Genomic DNA, 19,556 nt, shown 5'->3' with positions numbered 1-19,556 from the left:
TAGGGGGTGGCGTAGGGACTTTGCGCCGGTGATCGATGGTCAAGAAAAGGCAACCTTTGTGGTGTTTTATGTCAGGAGTTGGGAATTCTAGAAGTAGTACTCCTTTTTGCACGTTCTTACTTCCTGTACTGTTTGAATGGAAGAGAAAAAATTCACTTACTAATTAATTATGTTAAGCGAGGCAAATGTTAGGTCAGGAAGCTCAGCGCAGCATCTCCACCCCCATCATTCAGCCCGGAGGTCCTCCTCCGAGGGTCTTCTGGTGGTTCCCTCCCCGCGAGAAGCGAGGTTGCAGGGAACCAGGCAGAGGGAGGGCCTTCTCGGTGGTGGCAGCCTCTCTGTGGAACGCCCTCCCTACAGGTGACAAGGAGATGAGCAGCTATCAAACCTCTGGAAGGCAGCCCTTTATAGGGAGGCGTTGAATGTTTGTTGTTTTAATATGTGTTGGAAGCCGCCCAAGTTGGTGTGCAGAGTTCTCCCCCCCCCCATTTTATCCTCACAACAACCCTTTGAGGTAGGTTAGGCTGAGCGTGAGTGCCTGGCCCAGGGTCACCCAGTGAGCTTCAGGGCTGAGTTTGAATGCCTGCCCCCAGCATTCCTCCTCTGCAAGGCCTGCCTCCTCCCATGACAAAGTCTGCTCACACACTCTCAAGCCCCCATGGATGGCTGAGGCAGGTAAGGTTGTCTGTGTTGGAGGAGGGCAGGAGCAGGCAAGGTGAGCCATGCCCCAAAAGGAGGCAGCTGCAGCAGCCCCCTCCTCCTGCTGCCCTCCAGGAACAGGGCGGGGAGGGACCAGCCCCCAGGAAGGACATGTTTGCCTCCCTCTGCAGTGCTCAGAACAAGAGGGGAATGAGGCCACCCAGGCCCTCTGGAGCACAGAAGGGCTCACCATCCTTGACTTCCCCCCTTCAACTTCCTTTTTACCCAATCCCTCATTTTGAGGAAGTCTCCTCTTTTGAAGTCAAATGTGACTGTTCTGGATTTCCTTAGCAATTGCTGGTGATTGCCGGTGATTTCCCCAGGAGTAAAAAGGCCTACCTACTCTGGGCTTATTCTTGGGAACTACTTTGCAACAAAGAACAAAGCTTTTCGTCTTCTGTTTCTTTTCATTTTTATGTTTTCAAAATGCTTGATATCTGACACTGATTTCTGTATATTGTGTTTTCTTTGTTTTTCAAGCTTTCATAAAAAATAGCCTTTGAAACCAGCTGGTACAGTGGTCAGAAGACTTGCCTTCATGTCCACAGAATGGAGAAGAAAGGTTCGCCCAACTAATCCCTGGGTGCGACCCCAGAGACCTCCGGCTCCCACCTGGCTGAGCCTTCTCATTGCCAGCTCACTTCGATGCCCTCTGTTCCCAGAGATACCACTGGAAGAGCTGCTTCCCTTAGCCAGGAAGAGTCGGGGTCCCAGCAGCCTTCCCAGCAGGCCTCCCACATTTCCTCCTCCTTGGGCAGTGCTCCATTGCAGGTCCCCGAGCAGCTTTCCGAAGAAAGGCCCCATGGCACTGGCCAAAGTGCTTCCCTCCCATCTCTGGATGAGGTTTCTTCTTCCCAGGGAATGGGTTACCAGCGTGCAGCGACGTTCTCTAGCTTGCAGTCGGGGAATAGGAAAAGTATGATCAGCTTTGCTGTCATCTCCTTTGAGAGTGCTCTCCAGGGGACCCAGGCTGTTTCCTCTACCTCTAAGTCTCCAGAGGGGTCTGTCCCAGCTCCGAGCACAGCTGATCTGGCTAAAGGCGGCAGGGGCAAGGCCAGGTAAGTCCAGATTGAGAGGTAGGGAAAGGGCTTTGAGGCTGTAATGCCCTCCTTGAGTCTCTCCAGCTGGTTTGGACAACTGCCCCAATCCCTGACCCCTGGCCATACCGCCTGGGCCTGGTGAGAGATGGAGCCCCAGAACACCTGGAGTGCACCAGGGTGGGGAAGGATGTCGTGAGGTGGAAGGCAAAAGGAAGGCAGACAGCCCATCCCGGGGTCGGTCTTTTTCCTCCTTCTAGCTTAATGGCTCACCTGAGCCGCCATCCTTTAAACTGGGGAAGCAGCAGCGGCTCATCGGAACTCACAAGTTAGGAAGTCCTATGTTATAGTGCCCATCTTCTTGTTATGTCCTGTTGGTGGGGAGAATCGTGCCGTTTTCCTGTGGGTGGGCAGCCAGCCAGCAGCAGGCTGGCAGGTGGGCCCAGGGAAATGGCTTTGTTGGGGGAGCCTCAGAACTCGTCCTCTGCATGTTTGTTCCCTGTTGCCCCAAAGTGGGAACTGTCTTGCAATTCAGGCTTGTGGCACACAGGTAGAGAAGGGGAGCCGTTTGTCTCTCCAGATGCCTGGGAGATGAGAGCAGTGGGTGAGGGCAGCCTCTGCTCCCCCTTCTAGAAAGGAGGCCTTTGCCAACATGGGTGCAATTCTGCTCCATGTGGGGAAAGAGTTTATCCATCATGGACTTGGGGGATGCTGCTGCCAGCCAATATGGGCTTTGAAGGATATTTTTTTACTGTAGGCCTGTTTATTCTGCTGCATTTCAATGTTTGCCTATTTTCACACCTAGTTGTAAAGTACCTTGAGATTCCCACATAACAGGTTGCAGGTAAATACTCTAAAAATAAGAACTCCCCCCCCCCCATCATGTCACAAAGTCAATTGACACAGAGCCTAAAATAATGCCAACGAGCTCTTCTACCTGGAAGTGCAACATCAGCCCTTAAACACATCAGCATGAGGTGCAGTTGTCACACGGCTGCGACTCATAAGCCATGAATGCAGGTCTGAATAGTGCTCCTTTGGAAACCCCCACCCTCCATGCAGAAAAAGAGCATCTGCCCCTGAAATCCTTTCAGTATAAAGTGTATGAATGACAGGCAGCTAAAAAACTGTCTCCTCGGCTATTTGGCTCATGTGTCTCATAGAACACTTTGTGGGAGAGCTTGCTTGCAGATAGGGATAGCGCAGGGTTGGAGAGCCTTTTATTTGTAATTGCTCTGGTTGCTTAGAAGGGTAGTTGGTGGATGAAGTTAATCAAGTCAACTTTAATCGTTTAACCTGCCAGAAAAAGGGCCAGTTTAAAACAGCGGCTGTCTAGTTCACATAGTTCCTGAACAAGCATGCATGGAAACACCGGTTTCTATAATGACTGAAATGTGCTTCATTTGCAACTAAGTAGAGCCTCTCTGCTAATGCAGAGCACAATCCACAGCTTCAGGCAAGGCCATTTATATACCCAGAATCCAGAGCAGCCTTTTCTCATACTCCTCTGAAGTACCACCACTGCAACACCAGCGCTTGGCCTTCTGGCACCTGCAGGCTAGGGAAAGAGCTCTTTGGCACCCTGGGGTGGAGCTCCTTCTCAGCTATAGCACTGTCTGCTCATTCCCAACTTCTTCAACCAGTGCCTCTGTGCCTCTGTAAATGTCTGGAGTAAATGTCTAGCAGGAAGTGTCTGTCCTCTCCAGGATGTTGAAATACTGAAGAAGGCGGGACTTCTGGGGGCGGCGCGAACGGCAATGGCGGTCCTCTTTACTTTGTGAGGGGGAAGCTCCTGCAGAAACGGGTCGTCCGCTACGGCGAAGCGGAGACCCAGGTCGGAAAACCACAGGCAGCGATAGCCTGTGGCCGTGGTACTCGGCGGGCACCTGGAGCGCCCCCCGAAACGTCAAAGGAACCCCGTAAGGGGCTCCGGAGCGTGGCAGGGCTGGCGCGGTGCTGTGAGTCGATCGCTCTTTCTGAGGAGTGAAGCCGCTAAGCTGCTGTCGGTGAGCGCTGACCCTTTTCCTGGGACCATTCGGCTTTAAAGATAACTTCCCGTGAGTAAGTGAAGTTTGATTATCGGGTCCAAATTCTTTTGAAATTTGGCACTGAAGCGGGAGACGCAACCAGGAAGTCCGTCTCCCGGCACTGTTTAAAGATCAAAGCAAGGACGGAAACTTCTAATGCCTTTGAAATTGAGACTTTTAAAAGGAAATAATCTGGGCAACAATTGAACTGTTTTATACCTTTTATATTTGTGGACTTTACTTTATACTGGTGGATATTTTTTTTTATTTTTTTCCTCTTCCTCTGTGGATTTATAAAACTTTTTCTTCAAGAAACCTAGGCAGTCTTGCTGCCAGACTATTGGAATTTTCAGACTGACTGTCTTTGTTACATTGGGCTGTTACATTGTATTGCAACTGATTTGCTATACTGAAACTGGCACTTTTTAGAGACATTGTAAGTAACTTAAGATTAACTCTGCTAAGGCTAAAAAATCTGGAGGACTTTTGAGACTTTGAAGCTGGTTGATATTGTCACCAACTTTTAAGGGTATTTGGAACAATTTGGAAACTTTGCATGAACAACAACCTCCTTTTTTGCAAGATACATTTAAACTCCCTCTAGAGGAACTTTGGAAATTTACAACTACTGGGGGTTGTTTTTCCTTATTTGTGGACTTGTGGATTCCCACGGGAATTGCAATTTGACTGACCTTGACGCATAGACAGAAGTGGAATGAGTGGGACTGGGAGAACAAGATCAGCTAAAACTAAAACACAACAAACTACTCTAATCTCACAGTTGCGCAGATCATCTGTTCCCATTGTTTCTGCGGCACAGGAGGAAGAAACAGAGCAAGCTGGGCTGGAGGGAATGGCCGCAGGTGGGGACACAACTTCAATACTTGAAAAAATCTATGAAAAATTGGAAGGCCTGAGTAACCAAGTGGCTGAACAATCTTCTAAAATTGATCAAAACACACTCAGTGTTAACAACCTGACTCAACAAGTTGCTTTAAATGCACAATCAATTGGGAAACGTTTGAAAGCCACTACAGAAAATCGTAAACTAGCCGAGGAGGCAAAACAGAAAGCAGAGGCCATGCAAGAGGAAGTAAAACCCATGCGCAAACAGATTGATGAGCATCAAGCATATCTGTCTATGATAGAATTAAAAAGTAAGGAGAACAACTTGAGACTGAGATCAGTTCCAGAACTTGAAAAGGGAGATTTAACTGAATATTTGACAAAAGAATTCACTGAATTTTGGTCTTTGGAAGAAGATAAAGACTTTAAAATTGTAAGTGCATTCAGACTTGGAAAAGGAGGGAGGAAAGGCAAGTTCAGAGACTGCCTGATCTCTCTCAGAACAAAGGTAGAAAGAGACAAGATACTGAGTGCACATTTTCAAAAGACACTTGAAATTCAGGATTTGAAAGTGGAAATTTACAAGGATATCCCGAAATACTTACTAGATCTTAGATCTAGCTACGGAGATTTGGCGAAATTACTGAGAAGCAACAGAATTGTATTCAGGTGGGAGTTTCCCCAGGGATTGTCCTTTACCCTTAGGGGGAAGAAAGTTAAAATCAAGACAGCGGAAGACAAGGAAAAATGAGTGTCTACGGAGAAGACCTTCAGAAAGGGATTGGAGAGGAATCTGGAGCCTTAGGACCTGAACCATCAAGTTTGATACCCACACCTTTGGGTACTGACGAATTGGAAGTGATACCACCGCAGTTGAAAGAATAAACAGTCCAACATGTCTCTGCAACTTCTAAGCTGGAACATTCATGGTTTTAACTCTCCAGAGAAAAGAAGGAAGATTTTTCATTTATTAAAAAAGGAACAATTGAACATTATTTGTTTACAGGAAACACACGTGATTAGGCTTCACAGGAAAGTGCTAATTAATAAGAGACTAGGCCAAGAATTTATTTCATCTGACAGAGTGAAGAAGAGAGGAGTTGTGATCTATGCAAAAGAAGGCCTATCACCTAAATTTCTTTTTAAAGATGAGCAAGGAAGAATTTTGGCAATTGAAATTCAAACACAAGGGGGAAAATTTTTGATTTTGGGGATCTACGCACCAAATGAGGGGAAATCGGAATTCTACAAGAAGTTGCATGATATAATGTTGGACTACATGGACTATAACAACATCATTATGATGGGCGACATGAATGGGGTGGTATCTACGAACATGGATAAAGCACAAAGCCAAAGCATGACAAAAGAGGGCAGACTACCAAAGACTTTCTTTGAATTAACTGATAATAAGGATTTAATTGACATCTGGAGAACAAAGAACCCCTTAGGAAGAGAGGGGACATTCTTCTCTGAAGCCAAAATGACATGGACAAGAATCGACCAAATATGGATAACTAGAGGTCTGGCACCTAAGATTAGAAAGGTGGAAATCTGCCCAAAAACCTGCTCCGACCATAATGCAGTAAAGATGGAAATGAGACTAACTTCAACTGGTTCCCTCAGGTGGAAGATGAATGACACCTTACTAAGAGATCAGGAGATAGTTAAGAAGGCCCAAAAGAATCTGCGTGATTATTTTGAAATAAATTTGAAAACTACAGTTGAAAAAAGAGTAATCTGGGACGCAAGCAAGGCGGTTATGAGGGGGTTTCTGATGCAACAGAATGCGGTAAAGAAAAGAGCTTTGAATGAGAAAAAAGATAAGATTCTGGAAAAAATAAAAGAAGGAGAGAAAAAATTAAGATCGAAACCAAAGTCACAGGAGATTCTGAGAGAAATTAAACTTTTTCAAGCACAATATACAAAATTGATAAACCAGGAAGTTGAGTGGAAAATTAAACAAATGAGACAAAGGACTTTTGAATCGGCAAATAAATGCGGAAAACTGCTAGCATGGCAGTTGAAAAAAAGACAGAAGTTGAATACGGTCACCAACTTAGAGATTGAAGGGAGAAACATTCAGAACCCTGTGGAGATCCGAAAATGCTTCCAGAGATATTTTAAACAACTTTATACTCAAGGGCCACAAAAAGAGACTGAGATAGACCAATTTTTAAGAAACAACGGATTACCAAAATTATCTCAAGAAAATAAGACAATACTGAATTACAAAATAACAGAACAAGAGATTGAAGGTGCCATTCAGAACATGCAACTGGGCAAATCTCCAGGGCCGGATGGGCTAACCTCCAAGTACTATAAGACTTTGAAAGACTATTTGATTCAACCACTGAAGGAGGTCTGTAATGAGATTATGGAGGGGAAAAAGGCACCGGAGTCGTGGAAAGAAGCTTTCATCACACTCATACCTAAATCTGAAACTGAAAAGACACAACTCAAGAACTACCGTCCCATTTCCCTTTTAAATGTGGATTACAAAATTTTCGCAGATATTTTAGCTAACAGATTAAAAAAAGTGCTAAATGAAGTGATTCATAAAGACCAGGCAGGCTTTCTCCCAGGCAGACATTTGTCTGATAACACAAGGAACATTATTGACATTTTGGAACTATTGCAAATGAACACTAATACAAAAGCAGTATTGATTTTTATTGATGCGGAGAAGGCCTTTGACAATATTTCTTGGAATTTTATGAAGAAAAATCTTAAAGGGATGGGAGTGGGACGGGGGTTTGAAAATGGCATAGATGCAATCTATTCAGAACAAAAGGCAAAATTGATAGTTAATAATGTGGTGACAGAAGAGTTTAAAATTGAGAAAGGAACACGACAGGGTTGCCCTATCTCTCCATTGTTATTTATTTCGGTCCTGGAGGTGCTCTTGAACATGATCAGAAGGGACCGGTTGATTGAAGGAATTCAGGTCGGAGCCAAACAATATAAACTAAAGGCCTTTGCAGATGACCTGGTTTTGACATTGCAGGAGCCAGAATCTAGTACGAAAAGAGTTTTAGAACTGATTCAAGAATTTGGTCGGGTGGCGGGATTTAAACTAAATAAACAAAAAACTACGGTTTTGGGAAAAAAACTTGACAACTATGGAAAAAGAAAGGTTTCAGAAGGAGACAGAGTTAAATGTGGTTAAAAAGGTGAAATATCTAGGGGTGAACATGACGGCTAAAAATTTGAACTTATTTAAAGATAACTATGAAAAATGTTGGTCAGAAATTAAAAAAGATCTAGAAATTTGGTCAAAATTGAAGCTTTCCTTGTTGGGTCGAATTGCTGCTATAAAGATGAATGTATTGCCAAAAATGTTGTTTTTGTTTCAGACTTTGCAGATTGTGGACAAGATGGATTGTTTCAAGAGGTGGCAGAAAGATATCTCTAAGTTTGTCTGGCAGGGCAAAAAGCCCAGAATAAAATTTAAAATATTAACTGATGCTAAAGAAAGAGGGGGGTTTGCCCTGCCAGACTTAAAACTATATTATGAATCAGCAGCTTTCTGCTGGTTGAAAGATTGGCTACTTCTAGAGAATACTGACACTTTGGATTTGGAAGGGTTCAACAATGTGTTTGGATGGCATGCATATTTGTGGTGCGACAAGGTTAAAGCTCATAAAGCATTTAAGAATCATATTGTCAGGAAAGCAGTGTTTAATGTCTGGACAAGATACAAAGATTTATTGGAAAATAAGACCCCAAGGTGGTTGTCACCAATGGAAGCTAAGGCTCAGAAAAGACTCAATATGGAGGCCAAATGGCCAAAATATTGGGAGATATTAGAAAATGATGGAGACACTTGGAGATTGCAGAGTTTTGAGAAACTAAAAGATAAAGTGTGAGATTAGTTACATTATCGTCAAATTAGGGAGGTCTTTAATGAGGACAAAAAAACAGGTTTCCAGGTGGAAAAATCGAAACTAGAAACAGAACTGTTAGAACCTAAAACTAAGGTATTGTCAAGAATGTATAACTTGCTGTTAAAATGGAACACTCAAGATGAAACGGTCAAATCAGCTATGATAAAGTGGGCTCAAGACATTGGTTACAACATTATGTTTGCTGACTGGGAACGGTTATGGACCACTGGAGTAAAGTTCACGGCATGTAATGCCTTGAAAGAAAACATTATGAAAATGATATATAGGTGGTACATGACCCCAGTCAAGCTTGCAAAAATATACCACTTGTCAGATAATAAGTGTTGGAAATGTAAAGAAACTGAGGGAACATTCTTTCACCTTTGGTGGACATGCCCTAGGGTTAAGGCTTTCTGGGAAATGATCTATAATGAATTGAAAAAGGTATTTAAATATACCTTCCCTAAGAAACCAGAGGCCTTCCTTTTGGGCATTGTTGGCCAAATGGTGCCAAAGAAGGATAGAACTTTCTTTATGTATGCAGCAACAGCAGCAAGAATACTTATTGCAAAGCACTGGAAGACTCAAGATTTACCCACCCTGCAAGAATGGCAGATGCAACTGATAGACTATATGGAATTGGCAGAAATGACTGGCAGAATCCGAGACCTGGGAGAAGAGCTGGTGGAAGAGGACTGGAAGAAATTTAAAGACTACTTGCAAAAGCACTGTAAATTGTATGAATGCTAGAATGATGCGGGATACAAAGATAATATGGTATTAGTGATATAGTTGAAAGGTTTATGTAAAAATGGTCAACAGAACAAAGGTGAAGTCAGAACAATATTATGTCAAACTTAAACAAAATGAAAAAATGGGGAAAAACTGGAGACATAATAGTGGAAACGTATAATATGAAATAAGATTTGAAAGAAGGTGAGGTACTGCTGAACAAGATTCTGTAAAAGGGAACGCAGAAAAGGGAGATGCGAGGGAGTCTGGAAAGAGGGTTATGAGAATAATATCTAAGAAATTGGTTTTTTCTTTTTTATGTCTGTTCATGTATTTTTTCTTTTCTTTTTTTTTTTGATGGGTTTTTCACTGTGTTTTTCTTTCTGATTTTTGAGTGGTGTTTTTTCTTGTTTCTTACTTTGTATTGTGTAGCTTGTTTTATTGCTTGAAACTTTAATAAATATCTTTTTTTTAAAAAGAAAAGAAATACTGAAGAAGGCGCCCAATAGCCCTAAGACGGGTGCGGAAACAGTACTTAAGGGTGATCAAGCATTGCCTATGAAGGTCCAGGAGCCTGTAGAAAATCTCCAGCCATTGCCAGCAATACTCCAGGAGCCGCAAGGAAGAGGTATTTTTGAGAATCCTGTCTTCACAAATGCCGGGGACATGGCCCTCCCAGTGTTAAGGTGGGGAGGTGGGGTTGGGAGTTTGCAGATAAGAGTCAAAAGTTAAAAATGTAAAGGCTAATGGAATTCTATTTAAAAATCAAAAGTCGCTGTGGTGATTCAAGTTATAGTGTCAGACAAAAGACAAGATGAAAAAGAAAAGATAAGGAAGAGAGAAAAGCGATAGAGAGAAAAAGAAGAAAGAAACACAAAAAATCCTACTGAAAATAGTTTGTTTGTTTGTTTGTTCAGAAAAGAGAAGGGGGAAAAAACACCGTTGTAATAAGTAAATAGAAAAAGTGGGGGAAAGTGAAGATGGAAAAGTAGATATATATAGAATTCTTTAATGAGAATTTTTTTGAAAAAAACTTCATTTGGAGTGGGAACAACCCGCCCCATCTGTGCACCCCAGCGGTCTGTGCATGAGCTAGAAGCCAGCGGCCCAGCCAGCAGCTGACATTGGGAGGTCCAACCAAAGACCTTGCTGGTCCGATATGCTTTTCTCACGCTGCCCTCTGTTGTAAACCAAATCTGCCCTTCGTCCCTTATGGGGTATGCAAGAGCCCGTATAGAGTCCTTAAGTGGGTTCCCTATTGGTAGGAGAAGATAACAGAGGTCAACCAGAGAATATTGAGAAGCAAAGCAGCTAGTAAGCCTGATCTTTATTAAAGCTGTTGCAACAGGGTGCTCCCCTCACACGCAGGAGGAGGGAGGAGGGCCCACAACAAAGGTGTGCCCACCCTTATATAGACATTTTAAATTGCCCGCCCTGGAGTCCAAGACCACCCCCAGAAACATCATAGATACATCACAGAAGGGGTCTAGCCCAAGACCACCCCCCAGATACATCACACCTACATCATAGAAAAGGCGGTCTACAACAGAAATCTGAGTGCGTTGTTTATCTCCTGTCTGGCAGGTTACCTGTTAATGGTCACTTGATTGGATTACCTGGGGAACCTGGCCAGTCCTCTGAGATGGTAATCACTTAATTCCTGGGACAATGGGAAGGTTCCCTCTCCCTCCTTGGAGAGAAACATTTGGTCAGTTTGGGAGTCAAAATGGTTTCAGGACTGTATTCCTGTGCTGCTCCAGACATGTGGTTTCTATATTTATGCACGTGTTTGCTTGGTCCATTTATGAACATTTATGACCTATCTAAGACCTTCAAATTCTTATAAGACCATCCTCCAGATGCATCTTGAAAGCAGGCTTCTGGCGCAACAGCCCTCCCCAAGCTCGGAGCACTGGGGATAAGGGGCCTGCGGATCTCCAGAGGCTGCTGGAGCCTGGGGACCACATCTGGAGCGGAAGAGGCGCGCCAAAACTCAACTCCTCACCTCGGTCTGGTTCCTACTTCAGCGAGAACTTCTTGGTTTATGCTGTGTAATTTATTGGTTTCTGCATTCGAAAATGGTGAGCCACCTTGGGTTCCTTGGCCAGAAAGGCAGTGCGTTACAAATTATTATTATTATTATTTTATTCATTTTTTATTACCAGACAATGACAAAAAATAAAAAATAAAATAACAATCACATATCAAAAAACAAAAAGGACCATCAACCAAATCACAACACCCAAACCCACCACCACACAAAAATTACAACAATTAAACAAATGACTTCCCTCCATCTCGGTTTTGGGTTATATGTATATTAAGTCCACTCTGCAGTTTTTCATTATAAAATATCTACACGTCACAAGAGTTATATTTCACCTACTGTGATTTTTATATCTCTAGAATTTGTTTCAATATATGTTATAAATCTAGACCATTCCTCAATAAACTTTTTCCCTTTTTGCTGTCTAATGTTCTGCGTCACTTTTGCCAACTCCATATACTCAAATACTCTAATTTGCCAATCCTTAACGGTCGGGATATTTGGGGTTTTCCAATTTTGTGCTAATGAAATCCTGGCCGCAACAGTTGCATATTGAAATATTACATAATCCTCTTTCTTAATCTCCTCTCCGATCATTCCCAGAAGGAAGGCTTCAGGCTTTTTGACAAAGGTATATTTAAGTATTTTCTTTAATTCATTATAAATGGAATCCCAAAATTTCTTAACTTCTTCACATTTCCACCACATGTGATAGAAGCTTCCCTCTTTAGATTTACATTTCCAACACCTTCTATCCCCGGTCTTGTACATTTTTTGCAATTTCACAGGAGTGATGTACCAACGATACATCATCTTTTCCTTATTTTCTCTGAGGGCAGTACAGGCTGTAAATTTCATTCCTTTAGTCCACAACTTTGTCCATTTTTCAAAATCCAAATTATATCCAATATCTATGGCCCATTTTACCATAACTTCTTTAACCTCTTCATCCTTGGTGTCCCAATCTAACAGTTGAGTATACATTTTAGATAGCAGTTTAGTTTTACTTTCTAATACTTCTACCTGGAATTTAGATTTTTTTCTCATTCATTCCAATCTTTCTATCTTCCTTCCATAAGGCATTAATTTGATGGTACTGCAGCCAACCTGTCACTCTACTTTTCAACTCTTCATAGGGTCTAATCTTCCATCCTCTTTCCGATCTTTCCAGTAAATCTTCATAGGTCAATCTCTCACCTTCCATATTTATTTTTTTAACAGTTAATATGTCGATAGGCGATAGCCACCAGGGGGTATTTTTTTCCAATAGTCTTTTGTTCTTTTCCCACACCTCTAACAGTACTCCTCTGATTATGTGGTTTGAGAAGCCTTTATGCACCTTTTCCTTATTCTGCCAAAGATAAGCATGCCACCCAAATCTTAGCTCGAACCCCTCTAGATCCAACAGATCTGTGTTTTTTAAAGTGACCCATTCTTTAAGCCAACAAAGGCACGAGGCTTCATAATACAGTCTTAAATTTGGGACCGAGAAACCTCCTCTATCTTTTCTATCCGTTAGCAATTTAAATCTAATTCTCGGTCTTTTACCTTGCCATATAAATTTAGATAGGATTTTTTGCCAATTAAATATTACACTTCCTCTAATCACTGGGACATTTTGGAATAAAAATAAGAGTTTCGGTAGTATACACATTTTAATTGCAGCCATTCTGCCTGACCAGGAGAGTTTAATCCTGTTCCAAATGTCTAGTTCCTTTTGGATTTCCTTCCACGTAATTGTATAGTTATCAGCCATTAAATTTATATTTTTCATCGTCAGCCATACTCCTAGGTATTTTATCTTTTTTACTTCTTTGATTTCCGATTGATGTTCTAACTGTCTCCTTAGATCTTCTCCCATATTCTTAACCATCATTTTAGTTTTGTTTTTATTTAGCTTGAAGCCCGTCACTTTTCCAAATTCATCTAGAAGTGTCAGAACTTTGTCCATGCTCCGTATGGGATCCTCAACTGAAATTACCAGGTCATCTGCGTATGCTTTCAGTTTAAATTCTTTTACCCCAATTCTGATTCCTCTTATCTCTGATGTATCTCTTATCTTGTTTGCAATTACTTCTAATATCATTATAAATAGGAGTGGTGACAAGGGGCAGCCTTGTCTTGTGCCTTTGGAAATTTCGAAAGTATCAGATAGGTTGTTATTAATAATCAGTTTAGCTCTCTGATTTGAATAAATTGCTTTGATTCCTTCCAAAAAAGCACCTTCAATTCCTGCAGTCTCCATACACTTTAATAGGAATCGCCAAGATACGTTATCGAATACTTTTTCCACATCGATGAAAATTAATGCTGCCGGGATTTCATTCCTCTTTTCCAAGTATTCGATGATGTTTATTATATGCCTAACATTATCTTTTAGATATCTATTAGGAAGGAATCCAGCTTGATCTGAATGTATTGCATTTTTTAAGTAACTTTTAAATCTGTTCGCCATTATCTCTGCAAAAAGTTTATAGTCGTTGTTAAGGAGTGATATCTGTCTGTAATTTTTAACATTTAATTTGAGTCCGCTTTAGGTATCAATGTTATGTGAGCATCTTTCCAGGAGTCCGGAATCTTCCCTCCTTGTAGAATATTGTTCATTACCTCGCATAGTACTGGGGATAAGTCTTCCTCTAGGACTTTGTAATATTTGGCCGATAGACCATCTGGGCCCGGTGCCTTCCCTAATTTCATTTTCTTTATTGCTTCCTGAACTTCCTCTACTGTTATGCTTTTATTCAATTGTGTTTTCTCTTCCTCCGTTACAGATGTTATTCTACTATTTTCTAAATATTTTCCTATTTCTATTATATCCTCTTCTTCTTTCTGGTAAAGTTTTTCAAAAAAAGCTAGAAAATTTTTCTTTATTTCATTTGGATCTTGTACAAACCTTTCTTCAATTTTTATCTTGTTAATCACACTTTCCTTTTTCCTTTTTCGTAGTTGCCAGGCCAGGAATTTCCCTGTTTTATTTGCTGATTCAAAGAATTTTTGCCGCATTAATTTAATTCTCTTCTTGATTAATTAGCAGTGAGTATTGTGATTGTAAAAGTTTGGATGTTTGATTAATCTGCTCATCATTAGGATTTATTATTAGTTTTTTCTCACATTCTCTTAATTGGCTCAGGATTTCATCTTTCTTTTGTTCTCTTATCTTTTTCCTATAACTGTTTTGTTGGATTAAAAAACCCCTTAGCACCGCCTTGCTGGCGTCCCATACTATGTCGATATTTGTTTCTTTATTAAGGTTATTAAGGTTTAAGTCGAAAAAATCTTTTAAAGTTTTTTTTTGCTTTCTCAATTACTTCCTCATTTCCAAACAAATATTCGTTCATTCTCCATCTATACACGCTCCGGACTCCACATTTAATTTCCAGGGAAATTGAGTTGTGATCAGAAAGAGTTCTGGGGTGTATGTCACATTTTTCAACTCTTGCTACTAACTCTCTTGATATCCAAATCTGGTCTATTCTACCCCAACTCTGGTGCGGCTCTGAGAAATATGTAAATTGTTTTGACAGTGGGTTTTTATGTCTCCAGATGTCTGTCAAGTCTAAATTTTCTTCAATATTTTTAAATGTTTTTGGTAGTTTCCCTTGACTCAATTTTTCCTTTTTTGCACTTCTGTCTAATTCTGGTATTGGCACTCCATTCAAGTCACCTAGTAGGATCAATTTATGAGGCTCTAAATCCAATAAAATTTGTTCTAGTTTTTTGAAAAATTCTGCCTTATTCGTATTTGGGGCATAAACATTTAGCACATTTAGTTTTTCTCCCTGATGATTAATCTGTATTCCCACAATTCTCCCTTCCTCATCTTTGCATATTAATTTGGGATCCCCTTTTTCTTTTGCAAATATCACCACTCCTCTTTTTTTGTCTGCATCTGAATTAATAAATTCCACCCCCAACATCTTGTTTATCAGGATATGTTTGTGTTTTTTGGCCACATGTGTTTCCTGACAGCATATCACATCAACATTCTTTTTCATCAAGACCTTGAAGATTTTATTCCTTTTAGATTTGTCATTTAGACCGTTCACATTCCAAGATAAGACTTTAAGAGTCATGACCATATATATTTATTTTTTCTTCGTGTTGCACGCGTGAACAAACTCATAATCTAATTTTCCTGTTCTTTATAGTTTCTTCCTCGTTTTCTTCCTCTCCTTCTCCTCCCACAGCTCCCTCCTCCTCCTCTTCTTCCACTTCTTCCTCCTCTTCTTTCCTTTTCTCTCCCCTCTCCTTCCCCTTCTCCTTCCTTCTCTTCCTCTCCCTTTCCTCTGTAAGTCTCTCTCCCTCTTCCGCCCTTTCTTCTATCCTCCCAAGTTCCTTCTCGTATCTTCTCAGGAATTTATCAGCTTCTTGGGTATTCATCAGTCTAAATCTCTTATCCTTATAATAGAAGGTGATCCCTTCCGGGAAATCCCATCTATAAGATATGGCATTCCTTCTCAGGACACTTGCTATTTGTCTGTATCCATCCCTTTTACGTAGAAACCTGATTGGAATTTCTTTGTAGATAACAATAGGTCTTCCTTCAATTGTTAGGTTTTTTTTATAGCTCAATCTTAAAATCATATTTTTCATCTCAATTGAATTGAAGACCACTAAGCAGTCACCAGCCAGTTTTTTTGATTTGGCTTGCTGCATTTTCCCTCTAATTCTGAATGCCTTATCTATCGTGTCGGCCACTTCCTCCTCTTCTACCTCTAACCATTTCGAGAGTTCTCCAATCATTTTTTCTCTCACATTTTCATTTGCCTCTTCAGGAACTCCTCTAAATTTTAAGTTGAGCTGTTTCTGCCGCATTTCTGCCATAGCTAGACTATCTGACAATTGGTCTTGTCTAATGTTCCATTCTTTTATTTCCTCCTTTATTTTGTCTGTCTCTTTCTTTTGTTCCTTCAGTTCCTTTTGAATTTTCCTATTTGTTTCTTCCATTGATTTTGACCTTATTGTCAAATCTTGAATTTTACTTGAGAGCTCTCCTACAGCCCCTTCTATTTTCGTATCTATCATCTCCTGCACCTCTCCTAACTTATTTTCCATGTGTATCTCATTTTGCTTAAATTCCTCTTTGATCTTTAACCACAGGATGTCTAAATCTCTTATTTCCTCCTGTTTGGATGCTTTCCTTTCCCCAGGGGTCCCTGCTGCCTTTTCCCCATTTTCCCCCGACATTTTAAGTTATTTTCCCAAATTTTCGGTTTTGTTCCCTACTCTCTCCCTTAGAGGGCGCACAGTCTCTCTCTCTTACTCCTTTTAGGTCCTATACCTTCCAATGTAGTTCCCCAGTATTTCAACCTAAAAAGGGTCTTTGTCTCCCAGGCTTGGACCCAGCCTTAACAGTTCTGACTAGTGAACATCATATATCCGTAGACTGTATCGAAATTTCTTCTGTGAGTCCACAAAGTGGTTGCTGTCACTGGAATATCAATTACCTTATACCACCTTTTATAACTCATATATTATACCAACCACAGATCTATTGATACCTTAAGAAATGCATTAAAAATCTTTTCCAGAGATAATAGCAAAACAAAAGGAAGGAGAGAAGAAAGGGGTAAAACCCAGACTGGATCCTTAGTTTTTGTTTTTTTGGTGTGTGTGTTTTTTTTGGGGGGGGGTTGTTTACCCCAGAGGAGGCCCAAAGGCTTTGATTCTTAAGGGTAAAACCCTATTTGCATAACTTTCTGCATATAAATGGAAGAGAAGAAAGAGAAAGAAAGAGAACAAAAGATAAGAGGGGGTAGTGTTCTTATATAAAGGACATGGTTATTAAATGTTCCTGTGAAAGAAGAATAAATGTTGAGTAGTCCTGGACGAGAACAGTTCTAGGTAATTCTGGTGTTTTCTGCCACTTGCTGGCTCAATTCCACTAGATTCTTCCACGATAATTATGTCTCCAGGACGTAAGGTCGTAATTTAATTTAAATAGATATCAAATTGTTTAAATGACATCCAAACTAAAGTTCCTTAACTGAGTTCAAAAGCCTTATTCCAAAGTCCAAAGTCCATGCCCCTTTGCCAAGTCAAAAATCATTTAAGACAAGGAAATTTTTGAATTGTAGTAAAGTAGGTGAGTTCAGAGTATTCCGAGTATTAGGAACTTAAATCAAAGAGTAAGTGTAATATTCACTCTTCTCCACTGGGGACAAAATCTAGAATCTTCTCTCTCCTTCCAGACTTGATCTATGTCAAGGTATCCCCTGCAGAACCAGTCCCTAACATTTCAGCAATTATGAAGAAATCCTCCAAAAGGACAAACTATAGCAAAATATATAGCAGACTGTAGCAAAATAGCATGAACAAAGAGCAAATATAGTTTAATAGTCCCCGTGTCCTTTAGTCTACTCGGTTAAAGAAAATTAATTGAGGTTTCCAAAGACAAAGCAGCTGATATTTGAGGAGACAAGAGAATAGTCACTTGTTCTCTTAGTATGCCGAGGAGGAAGCAGAGGAGTAGCGCTGATTTTATTTTGAATATTTCTTGAATATCACTTTCCTTACTCCCTTGCCGCCCTCCACGAATCTTGTGCCGCCCCCTTCTAAAAATATACTCCTGCAATCCAACCGATAGGAAGGGGGGGTAAGGTTTTCATAAAATCGTTATTTTCAGTCTCTTTAAAGCCTTATCAAGTATTTTACAGTCCTCTTGGCTGCTGCTCACTAAGAATGGCTGAGCGCAGTTACTTTTTAACTTTTAACTTTTAACTTTTAGCTTTCTAGCCCAAAGGTACTCAAAGTCTCTAGTTAATTCTTCAATAGTTACTTTGTACTTTATGCTTGATATTTTAATCTGCCACAGTGAAAAAAGAGAAGCTGTGGGCTTTATTTGTTTTGTACTCACTCAAATAGGTGCTAAATTACCTCCTTTCTCATTCTTGCAACTTTGTTTCCTGCGCCATTTTTCCCCTCAACCGGGATGGAGTCCCTGTTTTCAATCTTAAGGCATCCAAGAACCGCTTGGTCCAAACTCCCAGATTTTAAAGAATAAATCTTCCTCTTTCACCAAGGGTTCTATTCTTATCTTTATGGAGATCCGTCACGCTTCTTAGGGGAAGCTGCAGGCATCGCAACACAGGGTCGGTGCTCTCCCACTTGTGTTCGCAGTCTCGCCGTCCTCAAGCTCTTCCAAAAGAAAAACCCGAGAAAACCGCGAAACCGTGTCTCCGCTGCCGGGTAGCCTATCCCTCAAGGGTTCCCCCCTTGAGATTTCTGGGGTGCGCTGTGCCTGGCGACTCTCCCCAAGCCCCCGTGTTGCAAGAAAACCCCCTGACGAGGTTTTCCGTGCTTCCTCGCTATCCGCGGGTCAAACCGGAAGTCGCAGTTAAAACTCAACTCCTCACCTCGGTCTGGTTCCTACTTCAGCGAGAACTTCTTGGTTTATGCTGTGTAATTTATTGGTTTCTGCATTCGAAAATGGTGAGCCGCCTTGGGTTCCTTGGCCAGAAAGGCAGTGCGTTACAAATTAAATCATTCAGAAAGCTGGGGAAGGGACCTCCCAGCAAAGTCCCACCAATTCCTGCAAGCCGGTCGACGGGAAATGAGAATGGGGAGTTCAGGTGTGGTCGACCCCCCGTGGCCCGTCGCTCGCTGGACTGGCAGCCACCTTGGGAAGTCCTCTGCCTACCGCTGAGTTTCCTCGGTGCCGCTAGCAAAGATGTTTCCGCCTCTGTTATCTCCACCTCCCCGCGTCTCCAGCAGCCAATGATCGCTCGGGATCGGCCGCCGAAGAGTGAACCAGAAGCGCTTGAGGCTGCGTGCATCGAGGTCTGCGCGCACCCCTGCGCAATTATGCGCCATGCCAATGATGTCCTGATTCCTCGCGTCACTCCTGCTCTCGCGCACATCCTTCCTCTTCTTTTGAGCCATTTAAGAGCGGCTGGTGTCAGCGCCCCCTCCCTTTCCTCTAGTCCTCCCAAATCACTACACCTTCATGTTGCCTTTTGGCCTCCGTTGTTGAAGGAGCTCTTTTTAAGAGATCCGGGGTGGCATAGTGATTAGTTTGTCAGACTAGGACCTGGGAGAGACCTGGGTTCAAATCCTCCCACTCGGTCTCGAAGCTCCCTGCGTGTGGCATTAGAGGCCAGTCCATGGAAGCCAACTCCTAGGGGTCGAGGTCCCTTTCGCCACCCCCTAATAAAATATTTGGGTGGGACAGTCGATTATGCAGGAAGGGGCTTACCAGCCCTCCCACAATATTTCATACAAGTTGCCCCCCCCCCGGGCCAGTCACTGCTTGTCACTCTAGCCTACCTCACAGGGTTGTCGT

General features: G+C 41.7%; 1 protein-coding gene across 1 annotated transcript; it reads right to left on the bottom strand.

Moving 5' to 3' along the window:
- Window positions 1-15,263: 15,263 nt before the first annotated feature.
- On the bottom strand, window positions 15,264-18,892 carry LOC144326281 (uncharacterized). Its single transcript, XM_077922832.1, has one exon. It carries the CDS (start codon window positions 16,460-16,462, stop codon window positions 15,395-15,397), a length of 1,068 nt encoding a protein of 355 aa, XP_077778958.1. The 5' UTR covers window positions 16,463-18,892; the 3' UTR covers window positions 15,264-15,394.
- Window positions 18,893-19,556: the final 664 nt, after the last annotated feature.

Source organism: Podarcis muralis, chromosome W (genome assembly GCF_964188315.1).
Source record: "Podarcis muralis chromosome W, rPodMur119.hap1.1, whole genome shotgun sequence".
In the NCBI taxonomy this organism is placed as follows: domain Eukaryota; kingdom Metazoa; phylum Chordata; class Lepidosauria; order Squamata; family Lacertidae; genus Podarcis; species Podarcis muralis.
The sequence above is the reverse complement of the archived record's forward strand: the minus strand, read 5'-3'. Positions and strand labels throughout refer to the sequence as shown.